The sequence below is a fragment of the Martes martes genome, assembly GCF_963455335.1.
Source record: "Martes martes genome assembly, chromosome: 5".
Taxonomy (NCBI): domain Eukaryota; kingdom Metazoa; phylum Chordata; class Mammalia; order Carnivora; family Mustelidae; genus Martes; species Martes martes.
Window position 1 is genome coordinate 61,028,132 of NC_137892.1, and position 18,691 is coordinate 61,046,822.

Genomic DNA, 18,691 nt, shown 5'->3' on the forward strand with positions numbered 1-18,691 from the left:
GTTTTAAAGCTGTTGGGACAGTCTACCATCAGATGTTGCCCAATGATATCTGAAATCAACAAAGAAGGAAAATATTTTATTTTTTATTTGCAAATTTATTTCTAAAATATTTAACTACTGCATGAGAGACATTCTAAATCAATTTTTTAAAAATCTCCAATTGAGAAGATTATTCAACATCCGTAGTCTATCTTCTAGGAATATAGAAGAGACACATTTTTTGAGAGGAAATTCCATTTAGAGTTTTGTACAGCCTTCATTTCTTGCAATATTTTGATCAAAAGTAATATGACTGGGGCGCCTGGGTGGCTCAGTGGGTTAAAGCCTCTGCCTTCGGCTCGGGTCATGATCCCAGGGTCCTGGGATCGAGCCCCGCATCGGGCTCTCTGCTCAGCAGGGAACCTGCTTCTCCCTCTCTCTCTGCCTGCCTCTCTGCCTACTTGTGATCTCTATCTGTCAAATAAATAAATAAATAAATCTTTAAAAAAAATTTAAAAAAAAAAAAAAAAAAAAAAAGTAATATGACTAATGCATAACGGTTAGTATCTCAGTAAGAGACAAATACATGTGTATAGCTGGTATTCAATCCTCTGATGTCAGGTTCACTGAGGTTAATCATTTTTTTAAAGATTTTTTTTATTTATTTGACAGACACAGATCACAGGTAGGCAGAGAGGCAGGCAGAGAGAGAGGAAGGGAAGCAGGCTTCCTGCTGAGCAGAGAGCTGGATGTGGGGCTCGATCCCAGGACCCTGGGATCATGACCTGAGCTGAAGGCAGAGGCTTTAACCCACTGAGCCACCCAGGTGCCCCAAGGTTAATCATTTTTTAAAATGACATCATAGTCATACCATCTGGCACCCTAACAAATATCATACATAACAATCAATGTTGTTTCTAAGTGGGGGCTTTAGCTGCAAAAGCTCTAGCAACAATTCAGCCAATATTCTTTTTTTTAGATAAAAACATTAATGTATTTTCCTTATTTTGAAAGTAATGTAAGTACATGAAAGACACTTTTGATATCATGTATTTGCAAAATAAATTAAAATCTCCAGTAACCTCACCACATGAAGACATTTCTCCAAGAAAGATTCATAAATGACCAATAAGCATATTGATAATACAATAATGGCACATATCTTTTAAGATAAAAAGATTTAGGGGCACCCTGCGTGGCTTAGTAGTTTGAGCATCCAACTCTTGCTTTTGGCTCAGGGTCATGAGATCAAGTTCCACATAGGGCTCCACACTCTGTGAGGAGTCTGCCTAGGGATTCTCTCCCTCAGCTCCTTCCCCCACTTGCGCATGCATGTGCACTCTCTCTCAAAAAATCTTTTAAAAAAGGATAAAAAGATCTGTATGCTGTGTGTGTATACACAGAACTGCATCATCCTTCAATACTGTTTTTCATCCTTTCTTCACTTGGCAATACAACATGAGTATCATATTCTTCTGGGATGTTGTATTTAATGGCACCTTGCTCAAAGGGGTGGTATGATGAAAACTGAATTCTCCTGGGTTAATTTGGTAGAAGCAAAGAGCTGACAGAGGAAGAATGGTATACAGAAATAGTGGGGTGCTAGAAGAGAACAGAGAAGGGGCAAATCAAAGACATTTCAAAGGGAAAAGACAAACAGGAATTTGATAAAAGATAAAGGGACAAAAAGGAAGAAAGAATCAAGAATAATGCCAAAGTTTTTGGCCTGACAGACCTGAACTTTCTTCAGTCTAGAATAATGACAATGAGAACGTAAACCACATCTGTAAAATCTTGTATATTATGAGAGCGAATATGTATCATCTCACCAAATCCCAGGACCCTAGAATGTGGCCTTTGAAGTCTGAAAGGACTAATTTTCATGTCCCAGTCATCCTGCTGTTCCTCCTCCTCCCCCTCCTCAGCACTCTTCCTTCCTCCCCCCCCCTTTTTTAAAGTAATCTCTGCACCCAGCATGGGGTACTCAAACTCACAGCCTCAAGATCAAGAGTTGCACACTCTACCAACTGAGCCAGCCAGGAAGCTCTCAGTAATATTTCTAAGAGGAAAACCAGGAGAACTTGAAACTCAAGGGCCCTAAAGACCCTTAAAATGGGAAACTGAAAGTGAATTGGAAAAGGAACTGAATATACCAAGTTTCTATCCCTGGGTCCAAAACTCTGAGCTAAGATAACCTCAGAAGATTCAGGATAAGTAAATTAGAATGTGTTTCTAATGCTATAATTCAAAACTCTTCTTGGGGGGGAAAAAAAGGTACCAACCACCTTTTAAGAGCTGTCACGTAATATCTTCTTTCTCACTTGCTAGACTGGTTACTTAGTTCCCTGGAGAACCTCACTTAGTATTTACTCTTTAAGTTTTTAAAGAGAATGACTACCAAAGAGATTTCTGTTTAGAGTGATGCCTATAGGTTCACCAAAGGCAAGCTCTACAGCCTGATGGTAAAGGGCACAAACTACCACCAGACACCCTGCATTGGATCTTGGCTCCAACCCAATGTAGGCAACTTACTTCTTTATTCATTTGTTAATTGGGGGTGATAATATTTCAGTCCCAGAGATCTTTGGAGGAATAAGGGCCTAATATACCTGAAGTGCTTAGATCAGTGGCTCATAGCTAAGGACTCATGAAAGGCAACTGTACACCTCTTCCCAACTTCAGTCCAGCAGCAGCTTGAAATCAACCACAGTAGGAGTATTTACGCTGCAGAAGCCAGCAAACACCACAAACACTACTATTCTTCCAAAGAACTGGCTGTTAACCTTTTCTTTACCAGTACAACATTGACTTAAACCTGTCAATATGAACACGTAACTATTAATAAATCCAAATATGAAACATTCCTGGAAGCAATGGCAGGGACACTTAAAAAAAATCTCATAAAAAAACAAAAAAGGTGGAGCTCTTGGGTGGCTCCGCTAGTTAAATGTCTGCCTTTGGCTCAATTCATGATCCGAAAGTCCTGGGATCAAGCCCCCTGTCAGGCTCCCTGCTCAGTGTGAACTCTGCTTCTCCCTCTGGCCCTCCCCCCCAACTCATGCTCTCTCTAATAAATAAACGAAATCTTAAAAAAAAAAAAAAAAAAGGTGGGGGGCTATTCTAGATTCAACCACAAGAGAAACATAATAACAAAATGTAACATGTGAAAGTTGAATAGAGCTTTCATTTAAAAATGGGGGTGGGTAGGGGCATCTGGGTGGCTCAGTTGGTTGAGCGACTGCCTTCGGCTCAGGTCATGATCCCGGACTTCCAGGATCGAGTCCCGCATCGGGCTCCCAGCTCCTTGGGGAGTCTGCTTCTCCCTCTGACCTTCTCCTCTCTCATGCTCTCTCTCACTCATTCTCTCTCAAATAAATAAACAAAATCTTAAAAAAAAAAAATTTAAAAATTTTTTTAAAAAATGGGGGGGTAGAATTAACTCAGTATTCCTTAAATTAATAATTTTTCTTAGATGTGATAATGGTCTTGATTATATACTAGCATGTCCTTAGTTTTAGATGTATGCTTAATTAAGTATTTAGGGGTGAAGCATTATAATGTCTAAACTGTACTTTAAATTGGTTCAGGAAAAAAGTGTATGAGAGAGATAAATGTGGCAAATGTTAAAACTTGATAAATCTAGGTGAAGAGTATATAGGTATTTATTAAAAATTTCCCAGATTTAAAATTCTTTAAGATAAAAAGTTACAAAGAAAATATTCAGGATGTAAAAAAATAAAAAAAATTTAAATGGAGATAATAAAAACAGAAGAACTAAACCATTCTTTTCCAAATATGAAAATGTTAAACCTTTTTATAAGTAAAGGAAGTCCAAGGTGGCATTTCAAAAAGGGACTCTACCAAACATCCTTAGCAACTAAATATTAGTACAGTAACAATAAAATATATTAGATCTCTCATTAAAGACTAAGATGAGCTCACATTTCAGTGGATTAAAAATAAAATCAGAGAACACATGTACTCAACTATTTTATGGCAGGTCACAAGCAGTAATCTCTACTTTTCTTTTTGATGGAAAGATTTTCCGGTCTATTTCTCATAGCAAAAAGTCAGATTATATTTTTCATTGTAAACTCACTCTAGAAAATCAAGCCATTCAGCATTGCAGTCAAGGACTAGCTGCTCCCGGAGCTGATTCAGATGTCTGTAATTTTCTACAATAAAAGGAGAGTGAAAACGGCTCACAGCTTTTGTGCTAGAAGAGGGGAAGAAACATAAATAGGAAATCAAGGTTACTAAGGAATCACTAATGCCATCACTTCAGAAAATTAAAGTAGTTATTTATTATTCTCTGATGAACCTTGAAAGTAAATAGCTCTAAACACAGAACATTCTTTAATTATGGTGCTGAACACTATTGATTCCAAAGACCTCTGTTGTAAATAAAGTACTTGGAGTTCATAGGACTTTGTTCAGGAGCTCTGAAATGCATTTCAAATTACATCCATATGGCAAAGTCAGTTTAGAATTTCCATTTCACAAGCAGAAGGCTTTTTTCTTTAAATTACACTAAATGAAAATGCTTGCTTATTAAAAAAAAAGATCAGAAGCAAGTTAAGTCTTGACAAAGCTGGATACACTGATGAAAGTCCTACTATTCTTTATGTTTTATACTTTTCTGTAGAATTAATGTATTTCACTGAAAACAGAAAAATATAAAGAATTACAAAGAATAGTGATACATTAATTCAGGAGGCAATAAAGAAGAGGAATATTTCATGATCTAGCTGTAGATTCACAGTGGCCCCAGAGGGAAACAAATAGGATGTGCTTCTCTCATGGGCCTGTGCATCGTCTCTGCTCCTTCATCAAGAAGGTAGAGCACAACAGGGGATGCCACCGGTTCCCAGTTAAAAAAATCTGGACCAAGGCTCTAACACTAACCACTTACTTGCTACTTGTGTGACCTTAGGCAAATATAAGTGACCTTTTCTAAACATCCCTTCCTCATCTATAAAATGGGAATAATGATAGTATCTACCTCATAGGTACTGTTGAGAGAATAAGACAGTGCTTAGCACAGTATCTATGTCCTATGTCCTTAGTCCCCAATGTTAAGAGTTGTTCTGTGGAGGTGGTGACTGCTACTGCTGTTGATGTTACTATTTCAACTGGACTTTTGAGAAGAGATCAGGGTTGAGCGACAGGCAGGTGATGAAAGAGGGTAATTACTGTTCTTTGTTTGCTCCCCAACTCCTGTCACAATTATGTTTAATTTGGCCAGTTATTGTACTAGGAGTGAGACTTTCATATTCAAAATCTGACTAATATTCTAGCCTATCCTTGTCAAGTTTACGATAGTCAAATGACAAATAAAAATAATCAAGAACCTCCCCCAAACCACCTTATTTATTCATTCAATTTACATCATTGAATGTTCAAAAGGATGTTGATACTGATTTATCCTTTCCGTGTTGCATCTGAAATGTCATCTAGATTTCTATGCAAACGTATTCATCATAGCTTTCTCTTCTGACAAAATACATTTAGTGAAACATTTCAGTTTTTTAGATAACTAGATGTACAATTTTAAATAATTTCTCTTCATAAAACATACTTCAATTCATGAGCTGTAGGATAGGACAAAGTAAATATAGGAAAGAAAGCCTGTGAAGGAGAAAACAGCCTCTAAAATCAACAATATTAAAATCTCAGCTACAGCTTCCAGGAACACAGGAGAAAAAACAAAACAACAAAAACCAGAAAAACAGTGGTAACAGAGCTAAAGAAACCCATGACTATGCCTTTAGAATCCTTTGATAGTGGCAATGGATACTCATTTTTTCCTTCTAATTAAATTGTAATCATTTACACATGTTAAAATTTTCTTCCATCCTTAATAGAGTTCTTTCATATAAACACTAGCTACTATACTAGTCCCTCTTCTGCTTACTTAGGCAAATGTAACATTTTCATCTCAAGTTCATGCAAGTGTATAAGTAACAGTAGCAATAAATACTTCACAACGAATACTACTCACAGGAGTATATACTTTGTTAATACCACTTCTGAAATGAGTCCCCTTTGAGAGATTAATGTCTAATCAAGGAGAAAAGGAGTCTCAATGTGGTTCGCTAATTCTGTTTTTGATTAATTTGTTTTCATCAATTCATGATATAACTTACAAAAAAGAAACCATAAAGAACTATTACAATTGTGTGCCATGGAAAGCATCAAGAATAAAGAAATGCAGAGCTCAGTGAGGTAGAAAATGAAATTTTAGCTTCCTAAAAGAAATTTCAGGTATAGCACTCATCAGGAAGGAAATTCAAGCAATCAAATTAATCTTATAATTGAAGATTCCCCAATATTTTCTTTCATGTGTTTAAAGTGTACTCTGAGGTATAAGAATAAAATGGTAATTTACAAAACAGGAAAACAAATGTATGCAAACAAGATACTCTTGGGAAAAAGTATTTTTAAACCAATGATAAAAAGAATTTAAAATAATTATTTTTTCGGTGAAAAGTTCCATAAGAAAACCAAAGGGAAAGAAATACTTTTTAATGTCAAGGAGGTGGTTATCTTCATTCCAGTAGTGTTCAGGTATACAAATATCATTATAATTCACATTAGTAAGAAAAAATGTAATTTGAAACCCACCTTCCAACCTTAACCCAATCAGCTGGTATACAAGATATAGCAGAATTCTTTATTTCAATCATAAACTAAAAGAAATACAAATAAAAGTTAGAAATTTAAATGATTAACCATTATTAAAGCTTTCTCAAAACTGTGCTATAAGTTTAGTAAATACTATTCTAAACATTCAAAATAAATCCAGTATTGTTAATACGAAAGTTCATATATGTCCATACAACCAAATACCACTAATTAGGGTTGCAATACTCGGGATAAAGTACAATGTGTACTGAGCAAAAGTTTGTAATAAGCATATAACTTGGTACTTTAATGTTTATAACATTGTCATGGCCATTACCAGTGGTGATTTTTCTTTTTTTAACAGCCTCTTTCATTTATTAGTACCACTTAAGAATTCTTTTTTTTTTTAGATTTTATTTATTTATTTGATAGAGCGAGAGATCACAAGTAGGCAGAGAGGCAGGCGGGGGGGAACACAGGCTCCCTGCTGAGCAGAGAGCCCGATGTGGGGCTCGATCCCAGGACCCTGAGATCATAACCTGAGCCGAAGGAGAGGCCTAATCCGCTGAGCCACCCAGGTGCCCCCCACTTAAGAATTCTATTATTCAGTAATAAGACTGAAGTTCTACATACATACAATTTTAAAATATCAATTATGATGTGCTATACCAGTTTCATATGTGGCCTATACCCTATCCTGAACTAAAGAGGACTTATTGTCATAGTTTTTATCCACAGAACCCAAGGTCCCTAAGAGTATCCTCATGAAAAAGCACTGATTTCTTCAGCTATTAAGGGAAGAAGAGATTTCTTCCCATGAGAGTTTTCTTAAAAGTTTTCACTTCTATGACCCATATCTTTATAGAGCTGTGTTCTGCAAGCAAGCTTTTCTGAAATCAATCAGGAAGCAAGTGAAATCAACTGCATCTATAATGCCTTTCCTTTTTAGCATTAGTTGTGTATCATCTCTTCTTCCTGCTCACTCTCCTATATCACTGTAATGAAATTCAGTGTTTTATTTAAATGAATAAAGACACACACACTTATTTTATAGAGGAGGAAACCCAGAAGCTCTGTGGCTACCACTAAATTTGAGATGGCCACAGGAACTTTTTTACATATACCATTTTTATAACATTTCTGGTATTTATAATATAAATATATATGCATTAATATAATAATATGCATACTATTAATAATATTGGCCTATCTTTGAGTTTATTTTTTGATATAATTTTTACATTAAATGTAAAACAGAAATTATTGGTTAAATTTAAGAATTTTCATCCTTAGAAAAAATTTTGGGACTCATGATGTCTTCTTGTACAGAGAGGAATTAATACAATTTCAAATCTGCCCCACCCAGTTAAACAGTGAAGAGTCAAGACTCTAAAAGAGCTCCCTTCGATTACAAAAACTGAGGAAAAACCCACAAGATAAATATCATTGACAAGAAAGATAAAAGCACATTAAGACCATGCTAAAAAATTCTGTTTAAACATTATTTATAAATGTCCTGCAAGAAAAGCATATTGATCTTTTTATCAAATAATTCTGGGAAGAGCTAAGCCTGCAGCAAACAGCAAAATGCAGGGCCGCAGTGGCTCATGAATACTTGGCAAGGACACACCTAGATCCACAAAAACGAACACACAGCTCCACAGGAGTTACTGTGTAGGGAAGGCAAAAATTTGGAAAAGAAGCTAAAACTGCCTCAGTGGGATCACTGGGTGCCAGGTAGGCTGGCTTACTTCATCTGCCCTAACACTGCAGCACAGGGGACTGGATTAAAATCTGTGCCTTAGACACACCACAGATCGCTTCTAGTCACGGCCCTTTAGAGCAGGCTGGGGAAAGTTTGGACCATAACGGTTCAATCTGTAAGGATCAAGGGTCTACTTTAAGGACAGCAGCTCCTCAAAGAGGCCATATGCAGAGCCAATACTCAATGGAAAAGAGAGTAAGAGTCTCTTTTTCTCTCCTGCTTGTTATACCCCTGGGGTTACTTCTTCAAATTGGTGCTGGTCCTGTGTGTCCTCCTTGTCTCAGCTGGGTTTCTCTTCAAAATTGTCATCTACTAGCAGGTTTTTGTTTTTTGTTTTTTTTTCTCTTCTATACTGCCTTAAGGAACAGGAAATTTTCTCTTTGCTTCTTTTTACAAACATTCTAAGAATGAGCAGACAAGGCCTTTTAAAACTTTTATTGCTACAGAAAAGGAAACTAAATTTGGAAATTAACGTATATTTCAGAAATCTTAAAGAATTCTCATAGCACCCTTCCCTGCTCTATTAGTTCCTGACTTTGTTTCTTAGGTGTTGATGCAAGAAGTATGCCTTGATTTGTTCTAGCAATTTCTCATATACTGCTGGAATCCAATTCTATCCTGGTTAAAACATGTCAGATATTGTTACTCAAACTGCAGCCTGTTGTATCACTGGGCTCGCATCATTGCTAAGTTTGCTTAATTCACTTCAGAAACTGCTCTCTGTTTTCTCCAATACACACTTACCCCATTCCTACTCTCCCTCTTTTCTTTCTCCTCTCCCCAAAATTTTCCAAATATTTTTTCTTTGAAAGTAAGATTTAATAGAGAATGCTTTTCACATCTTCAACACACTAAGCAGAATTTGGATATTTTGCATGCTGTGAATTAATAATAATTTTTTTAAAGATTTCCCCCCCAATATTTCTTCCCTTTTCCTTAAGAATACTACTACTTACCAATACTGCCTCAAATCTAAATACCACTCCATATTTGATTCAAGGTTAAAAAATGAATCTCTATATACACAAAATATGAGAAAAACTATCACAGAAGCAGTGAGTTAAGTTTCTGCTTTCATTATTTTCTTTCTTTTTTTTAAATATTTTATTTATTTATTTGACAGAGAAAGAGATCACAGGTAGGCAGAGAGGCAGGCAGAGAGAGGGGGAAGCAGGCTCCCCGCTGAGCAGAGAGCCCGATGCGGGGCTCGATGCTGGGATCATGACCTGAGCCTAAGGCAGAGGCTTTAACCCACTGAGCCACCCAGGCCCCCCTCTGCTTTCATTATTTTCTTACAAATACTTTCAGAGTCGGGGCGCCTGGGTGGCTCAGTGGGTTAAAGCCTCTGCCTTCGGCTCAGGTCATGATCCCAGGGTCCTGGGATCGAGCCCCGCATCAGGCTCTCTGCTCAGCGGGGAGCCTGCTTCCTCCTCTCTCTCTGCCTGCCTCTCTGCCTACTTGTGATCTCTGTCAAATAAATAAATAAAAATCTTAAAAAAAAAAAAAAAAAAAACAAATACTTTCAGAGTTAGTGATAGTAACACACATCTTATAGTATTCTATTGAGTACCTAAAACTGGGAACAGGTGAAAAAGGAAAGTTGTCAAAAGTATCACTGGCTTGACAATCTACTTATCTTTACTAATAACAAAATCTATGTACTGGATAGGCCTGCTAAAACAGGTTTTCAAAAAAATTATTACAAAGTTATAAAATTTCAGAACAGAAGGGTATAAAATAAGAAGCACATACAAAATAAGGGTTTTTTTCCTGCCTTCCTCTCCCACTTCTCAGATGTAATCATATTTAACAGAGTCTGTTCTTGATCCTATAGGTCTCTTTAAATAATTTGTTGATACCATTAGTACAATTTTTTAAGAGAAAATTTGACTTTAACAATGCTGAATATCTAGAATTCATTTGTTGTTTGAATAGAATCACTAATTCTCAAAAATGTTATAAAAGTGATTCTGTATTGATATACTATTCAATTTCTATAGGTTTTTTTAAGAACCAGTAAGAATTCATCCCACAGTTAATAATAACTAAGAAATTTCTTGCCTCAAACTCATCACCTTAACCTAATAAAGGTTAAGTAAAGAATAAGATAATTTATTTCCCTAATTATTTATAATCCAATTTAATCTCCATTCTCTGCTTTTTCTTAAACTTCACTGCCACACTGATTAAAAAAAGGAAAAAAAAATCTAATCTACTATTCCATATGAATTCCTGATCAGTTTTCCCCATTTTTACTGTAAAACTACCAGCTGGACCCAGGGCTATCTTCCCAAGACTTCAGCTTTATTTTAGTTTGTTCTAAACTGAGCTCTAAAATGTTGGGTTTCATAAAATAAAAGCCAAATGTTGATAATCCTTGTGTTAATATTTGTGAGTAGCGTGAAATAAGGAACTGGTAGAAAGACTGGAGTCAGGCAGGACTGGGCTTCTGACTTATGTAACTTACCCAACTACTCCAACCCTCAGTTTTCTTCACTACAAAATGAGAATAACCCCTTTCTGTGTTATTACAAATGCTAAATAATATATGTGCAGTGCTTAGAACCATTCCGGTCAAGTGCTTGACAAATATATTAGTAGTTACCATATAAGAACATTTATGTGGGATTAACCTATGATTAAAACTCACTTTCATGTATTTTAACTCAGTTGGTCTTTGGAGCAGTCTCACAACACAGGTGATTCGGCCTTGGTCACACAGCATGTACGTGGGGAAAGTGACACTTAGACACCCAGGTTTCCCTACTATAATACCAGTAGTTACCAATTTTCCACTATATATCTTTTATTGTTATTAAGCAGTTTTGATCATTTCATTTTCAATAAATAGCCTGGAACAGTGGTACTAAGGTCACTTGTTTGTTTTGCAAGATCCAGACTGCATAGTGAAACTAAGTGATGCAATTAAATATTTGGCTGGGGGGGGCAACTAAGTATAAATACTGTCAAATCATTTTCCTGTTATATAGACTTCTATGTGGAATACACTGTAAAACGTCTGCCTGAGTCCAAAAGATTTGAGTCCGAAAGACAGACTGACAATCTTATTAAGTCAGTCTTAATACTATGGTTTTAATACTATGGTCTATTAAATGGCACAAGATTAATAAATATTTTAATAAAGATTATATTCTGTTGTAGGGTTTCTTATTTCAAATAATTACACAAATCAGTAGTCTTTTGACTAAATATATACAGTAATGCAAATGTTTTAAGATTTTATTTGAAATTAAGCTCTTCCCCATGACAAAAATAAATCCCGAATAAAAAGTTCATCCACCCAATGGAAATTATTCACAAATTTCCTAATTTGAGATTTTAATGAAGTAGAATGTCTCAAATTCCCTCAGTTAGGATCTCTATATTTTATTAAACAGAAGATACAGAAGTAGCATGCCTTAAGACTCAGAATAAGACCAAAGGATACAACCACATTCAAAAAGCATACTTCTTCCTGATTCTCACTCAGATATTAATAATATCAAACTTTACACTGAAGTATGCATACCAAAAAACACGTTCTGAATAGCACTTATATCATCTTATGGAAGACTCACTAATTGTAGGTCTTCATTATAGTTCGTTTTTTGGGTTTTTTTCTTCCTGCTATTTGTTCTCTAGCAGCTATACTACCAACTTTGGAAGGAAACCCTGAGTTTCAGTCACTGTGTGATCCAACCTACACAGGTGGTTCACTCCACATCATTTCATTCTCTGCAGGCCAGAAATCAAAGACTAACTTCTCTCTCCTGGATTTAGGTGAAATGAATCCTATAAGTAATTATTTACAAGAGTCATGTTTTCTATAATAAAATTTCAACAAATAATACTAAAGCACATGCACCATCAAGTTGCATGATTTTACCAAGAAAGTAAACAAACACATAAAATACTGTTATTAAAATCATTCTTACCCACACAAAGTAGTACATCCTATTTCCAAGGAATAAAAGAGAAAATCTGAAAACAAACTTTCATCCTCTCCTCGGATTTTTGTTTACATTTTAAAATAGCTTTTCTATTTGAGATAAATGGATGCAAAATAAAAGTATGTTTGACATTACCTCTTGTCCTGACACTGTCACATATTGTATAGAAGGATTTTTTAGTATTTTTCGTATTTCTTGCAAATGTATTTGGATCTTGTCAGTAACTTCTTGAATTTCATCTTTCCTCTTTTTTATTAAAGGGAACTCAGTAAGGTCTTTGAATAATTCAGTTTTATTTCCAGTCCTAAAAAATGAAAAAAATGCATTAACATATACTGAAGCATGCTACCTATACCAGTTACCAATTATTTTTCCCAGCATGAGAAAAGACCAAAGGGTTGGGAATCAGGAAAACAAGGCTCTAATTCCAGCTCTGTCACTAAATATTAATGGGTTGGTTTCTTAATTTCTTTGAAGATAGACAGAATTATCCTAACATCATTTTCATTTTGCAAGTTCACGATTCCCATGGTGAAAATGAGAGAGAAAATTAAATATCTGTTGTTCACCTATGAAGAAAATAAATATGAATGTCAATACTATCTTTTTTTCCCTTATATAGAGCTCTTTGTGGAATGAACTGTAAAATGACTACCTTGTAAAGGTAACTTTGCTTCTGAGGTTTCTAAATATAAGGCAGACTACTGCTGGACATCTAGGAAATAAGGGTAAGATGCCATCTGACCCCCACTTTTGAATTAATAAACTGCTACTACTTGCTCTGCTGGGCTTTATCTTTTCATCATCTGGTATTGTATCTGTCCTAGGTATTGTACTGTATCGGTCCTAGATAATGAACTGCCTACGTTTTGGATGGCGGAGGGTTACTTCCAGCTATCGTGGACAGCCTTTAGCATCCCATCATATTTCTAATTTCAAGTGCAACTTCTACCAGTACCATGAGGGAAGCTTACGAATCCACACAACGAATGGCAAATCTGTTAGTTCTTCCTTTCCAGCAGTGACAGTAATCTAAGATTCTACAACTTACTTGGCAGCTTGTTCATTAAGGATCCTTAAGTAACGCTCCACTGGACTAAGGAGTTCAGGAATTTCTAAAATAGATGTCTGCAGCAAGTCTGACCGAACGTGGGAATTAACAGCAGGTATTAATGCTTGAAATTCTGACTGCAGATGATACAGGGTTTTGACAATCAAGAAGAACTCTTGCGTAGAACACTGAAAAAATAAGTTTTTTTGCTAAATAACAAGATATTTGAACATGAAGTTTAATTAGCAATCTTTTAATTAGTGGTGTTTATTTTTTTAGTTAATAGTCTTTTTAAAGTTAGAATCAGAATTAAAGAAAATTTTAATTTATTCTATAAACTAGTTAGTTGAAATAAAGTATTGTTGATACCTACTAAAGTTAAACCAATAGTTCGAATACTTCATAACATTTTAAAACTCTAAAGAAAACAATTTGGGCTGGGAGAGTAAAGCCAATACTTGTTCAATAATTTTTCATTTTAAAATATATTGACCATATAGCAAAAATGCAGTAAGCAATGTCAAAATTATAAAGGACAATCCTGGGGAAATAGCTGCAAGACATCTGAGGAATAAATAGCAAAATTCTTCCCATATAATGAGCTCTTCTTACAAATTGACCTGGAAAAAATAAATAACCCAAAGAATTATGGCTAAGTGAACTGAATATGCAGCTCATAAAAAAAAAAAAAAGAAAAGAATGTCCAATAAGCACAATTAACCCCCCACATAATTAGAACAAGCAAATTAAAATGACAAGATAGCATTTGTCATTTAATAGAATGCCAAAGATTTAAAAACCTGGTAATAGCTAAGTCACACAGGGTATTAAAAAAAACACTTTTTTATACAATTAGTAGAGGCATAACCTATTTGAAGAGTAAAGTGCATATGGCTTTTTGACTAAATAATTCCACTCTTAAAAATTAAACAAAAGCTATAACAAGTAGTAAAAAAGTATGTGTATCTGAATATTTATAGTAGCACTATTGGTAATAATATTGAAAAGATGAATAGGAAACAAGTATCTTAACAATTGGGCTCTTATTAGGAAAAGCTCATACAATGTGATAGTATTAAACAGCTAAAAATTAAGACATCTGTATATATATATTGATGTACAGATCACACAGAACTTCATAATTTCAACATATATTAAATACACATAGCATATGTTTATACTATATACCATATGTGTATTTATATAGTAAAATTTCATTTTTGCTTCTTCATATTAAATGCATTACTCTACATAAATAAAAATATAAATAAAAAATATCTGGGAGGGCACACATGTTAATTTTAGTTACCTCTGGGTGGTGTATATTCTGGGGAAAAGTACAGGAAAATGTTTTATTCTTTATTTCATACCTTTATACACAGGTTTGCAATTTTTAAACATGAACACAAATAATTTTTACTTTTGGAACTTCTGATAAAGAGAATAAGCTGAACATGTACATCTAATTTTACACTATCTTGAAACTACAGTCCAAGATTGTTCAAAAAGGTGTAAAACCTCAAGAATAACTAGAAGATAAGACAATAGTAACAACATCTTGGAAACTATAAAGTAAATGGATGAGGGGTAACTGACTTAGAAGATTCAAAATACTAGCATTTAAAGCTGGCTGTGAGGAAAACTAGGACTCAACCTGAGTTACACCAAGATTCCTAAAAGACTCAGAAACTAGTGGCACAAATTATCTTTGGAAGTGGAAGCTGGGGGTGGGTAGAACAGATTGGTTACAAACGAATTAAGAAGCAATTATCCCTCAATATTCTATCCATGCCACTGAGCAGCCATTATTTTCCTACCCAACAAAAGACTAATTTTATTCTCTGGAGAAGGAAAAACACAGAGTACCCGAACCATCTTTAGGCACACTGAAAGATGAGAATACCACCAAAAGCAAGGGATTAAAATAAGAGAAAACGGAGACTCCCAGTTGCCTCCATCTAGCTCCCAGAACATTGTTAGCCATTCAGGAGGCTAAAAGAGTCCCTGGGGAATCTCACAGGCCCAAGAGGAAAATTCTGAATATACTAAAGCAGGAATTCAGCCCTAAAATGTATCAGCTAGTACACTGTACAATTCACCTATTTTGCAAGCCATACTCATCTAGAGACCTTATCAGTATTTCAGCTTTCCACTCTTTAAAAATGATCAGACATCAGATAAAAAATTCTATCATGAAATTAAAAAAAAAATCAATCAGTCAACAAATACCAGAGGGAATACAGCCTATATACATAGAAGAAAAGGTCTTTAAAAAAAAACTCCGTATTACTATTGGTGGGAATGCAAGCTTGTGAAGCCACTCGGGAAAAACAGTATGAAGGTTCCTCAAAAAAGTTGAAAATAGGGCTATCCTATATCCAGCAATTGCACTACGGTCTTTACCCCGATGATACAAATGCAGTGAACTGACGGGGCACCTGAACCTCAATGTTTATAGCAGCAATGTTCACAATGGCCAAACTATGCAAGGAGTCCAGATGCCCACCAAAAGATGAATGGATAAGAAGATGTGGCATACATATACAACGGAATATTATGCAGCCATCAAAGAAATGATATCTTGTCACTTGCAAGGATGTGGATTGAACTAGAGGGTATTATGCTAAGTGAAATAAGTCAATCACAGAAAAGAATTATATAATCTCACTCTTATGTGGAATTTAAGAAATAAATTAGGACTACAAGGGAAGGGAGGGAAAAATAAAAAATAAAACAAAAATCAAAGAGGGAGACAAACCATAAGAGATTCTTAATCATAGGAAATAAACTTAGGGTTGCTGGAGGGGAGGGGAGTGGGGTGATGGGATAAATGGGTGATGGACATTAAGGAGGGCAAGTAATGTAACGAACACTGAGTATTGTGTAAGACTGATGAATCACTGAACTCTACTTCTGAAACTAAAAATAATACATTATATGTTAATTAATTGAATTTAAATAAAAACATTAAAAATAAATATATAAACTTAAAAAAAACAATATCCTCAGAGAATAATGCAACCATGAAACAAGAACAGGATACTTTTTTTTTTTTAAAGGAACATTCAGAGAACAGGATTCAATCAATTCGAATGAAAGAACTACAAAAAAGAAAGAACCAACAACTAACTCAGGAAAATTTCCCAGAACTTGGTCGCCAGATTGCAAGACTCAGTACAATGGATCAAAACAGAACCAAATCACTGCAAATCATCATGAAATTTTAGAACATCGGGGATGAAAAGAAAATGTTTCAATTTCTAGAAGGAGAGGAAAAAAAGGAAAAAAAGAATCAGAAATCAGACTATTCAACAAAAATAACTGAAACTAGAAGACAATGAAATAACACAAAATTCTAAAGGAAAATAATTTATAGGCCAGAATTTTATACCCAGTCAAACTACCAATCAAATGTGAGTAGAAAACAAGACATTTCCAGGGGCGCCTGGGTGGCTCAGTTCAGTTAAACATCTGCCTTCAACTCAGATCATAACACCAGGGTCCTGGGATCAAGCCCTGTATTGGGCTCCCTGCTCAACTGAAGAGCTATGAAAAGCCTTCTTCCCCTCCCTGCTGCTCATGCTCTCTTGCTCTATCTCATATAAAACATGTTAATCGACTATCATTAAACTTCAGGTCACCAGCAGGGTATTAGTAGTTAAGTTTTGGGTGAGTCAAAAGTTATACATAGATTTTCTACTGTACAAGTGTCAATGCCCCTAACTCCTGCACCGTTCAAGGGAGTTGAGGACAGCTGTACTTCCAATACCCTTTCTCAGGATGCTTCTAGAAAATGCACTCTATCAGAATGAAATAATAAACCAAAAGGAAAACACAGAATTCAGAAAGACTGAACCAAAGATTTAATTCAAGAGAAATAAATCAAAGAAAGTAGCTATACAACTAGTATAGAGGGTAATCAGTCCAGGTTCGACCAGGTAAAATGAAAATAGAATATTTGATGAAAATAAGTATCCTGAGTTAATGATAAGTACACATAATAAATAGTATACAGGGGTGCCTGGGTGGCTCAGTGAGTTGAAGCCTGTGCCTTCGGCTCAGGTCATGATCCCAGGGTCCTGGGATCGGGCCCCACGTCAGGCTCTCTGCTCAGTGGGGAGCCTGCTTCCCCCTCTCTCTCTGCCTGCCTCTCTGCCTACTTGTGATCTCTGTCTGTCAAATAAATAAATAAATAAAATCTTAAAAAAAAAAAAAAGTATACAAACAGGTACCTGGGTGGCTCAGTCAGTTAAGCATCTGCCTCGGCTCAGATCATGATCTTAGGGTCATGGGATCGAGTCCCACACCTGGCTCTCTGCTCAGTGGGTAGTCTACTTCTCCCTCCATGCTCCCCCTCGCAAATAAATAAGTAAAATCTTTAAGAAAAAATAAAATAAAAAATAAATAGTATATATAAAATGAATTAATGCTAAGGACATATTTAGAAAGAATCAACTAAAAAGAATAAAGTAAATTATGCAAAAAAATAAGTTAGGTCCAACTGAATAAAAGTTGAATTTGAAGTGCATCATAAAATATCTCTTCCCTAGAAAAGCCACTGAATGATGGGAAAGATACATACAGGAAGCTGGATTTTTGTATTGTGGAGCCCAGAAGTTTTTTGGCCAACAGTCAATAGTTAATTATTAAATAGATACATTCTAACAGAAGTGAAGAAGTAAAGTAAACATTTCAATACAATTGTTGAATAATAATGTCTTATAATGAGAAACCAAAAAGGGTTTGATTTTTCACCCTCAGATACAAAATTTAAGTGAGCAACAGAAGCAAAATGAAAACAAAGTGCTTTGTAATCAAGTTTTAAGTGCCCAAGGCAGGTTGCTTTCTAGTTTCTTAAACAAAATAACTGAGTAGAGCTGCCAGAAAGCTGAAGAAAAGGGAAGTAGTAGCTCCTGGAGTCACTCATGTTCAACCCCATTTCCAGCAGCAAACTTCTCTGTGAAAGAGCTGTAGAACACATTCGTAAGTGTGGAAACGGGTCATCATGGGACTGGAAGAACTCCAGCCCGAGTTCCATACTGAGAAGGTGGCTCTAGGCTTATACCAGTCTGGCCAAGAAATTATTCTCGCCTACAAAATTCTGGAAACAGTCTCCTCTAACATTTACTAAGTGCTATAATCCTTTAAATGTACTCACCCATCTTAGCAGTTATGTATCATTTTCTTACAAAATAGTTCTTGAGCAAAGTTAATATGGGTTTCTAAGACTAACACTGTTCTAAGACTTGGATTTGAAGTTTTACTATAAGATACTAATTTTATATATATAAATATGTATGTATGTATCTATGTATATACATA

General features: G+C 35.4%; 1 protein-coding gene across 1 annotated transcript in view; it reads right to left on the reverse strand.

Annotated features, from left to right (window-relative positions):
* MSH3 (mutS homolog 3) overlaps positions 1–18,691 on the reverse strand; it is a 187,929-nt gene that overhangs the window by 62,849 nt on the left and 106,389 nt on the right. Inside the window, exons 14-17 of the mRNA XM_080804700.1 lie at positions 13,370–13,557; positions 12,454–12,622; positions 6,604–6,668; positions 4,079–4,195 (exon numbers count right to left, since the gene is read on the reverse strand). Of these exons, the coding sequence (XP_080660826.1) occupies positions 4,079–4,195; positions 6,604–6,668; positions 12,454–12,622; positions 13,370–13,557 (539 nt within the window). The remainder of the gene's footprint in view (positions 1–4,078; positions 4,196–6,603; positions 6,669–12,453; positions 12,623–13,369; positions 13,558–18,691) is intronic.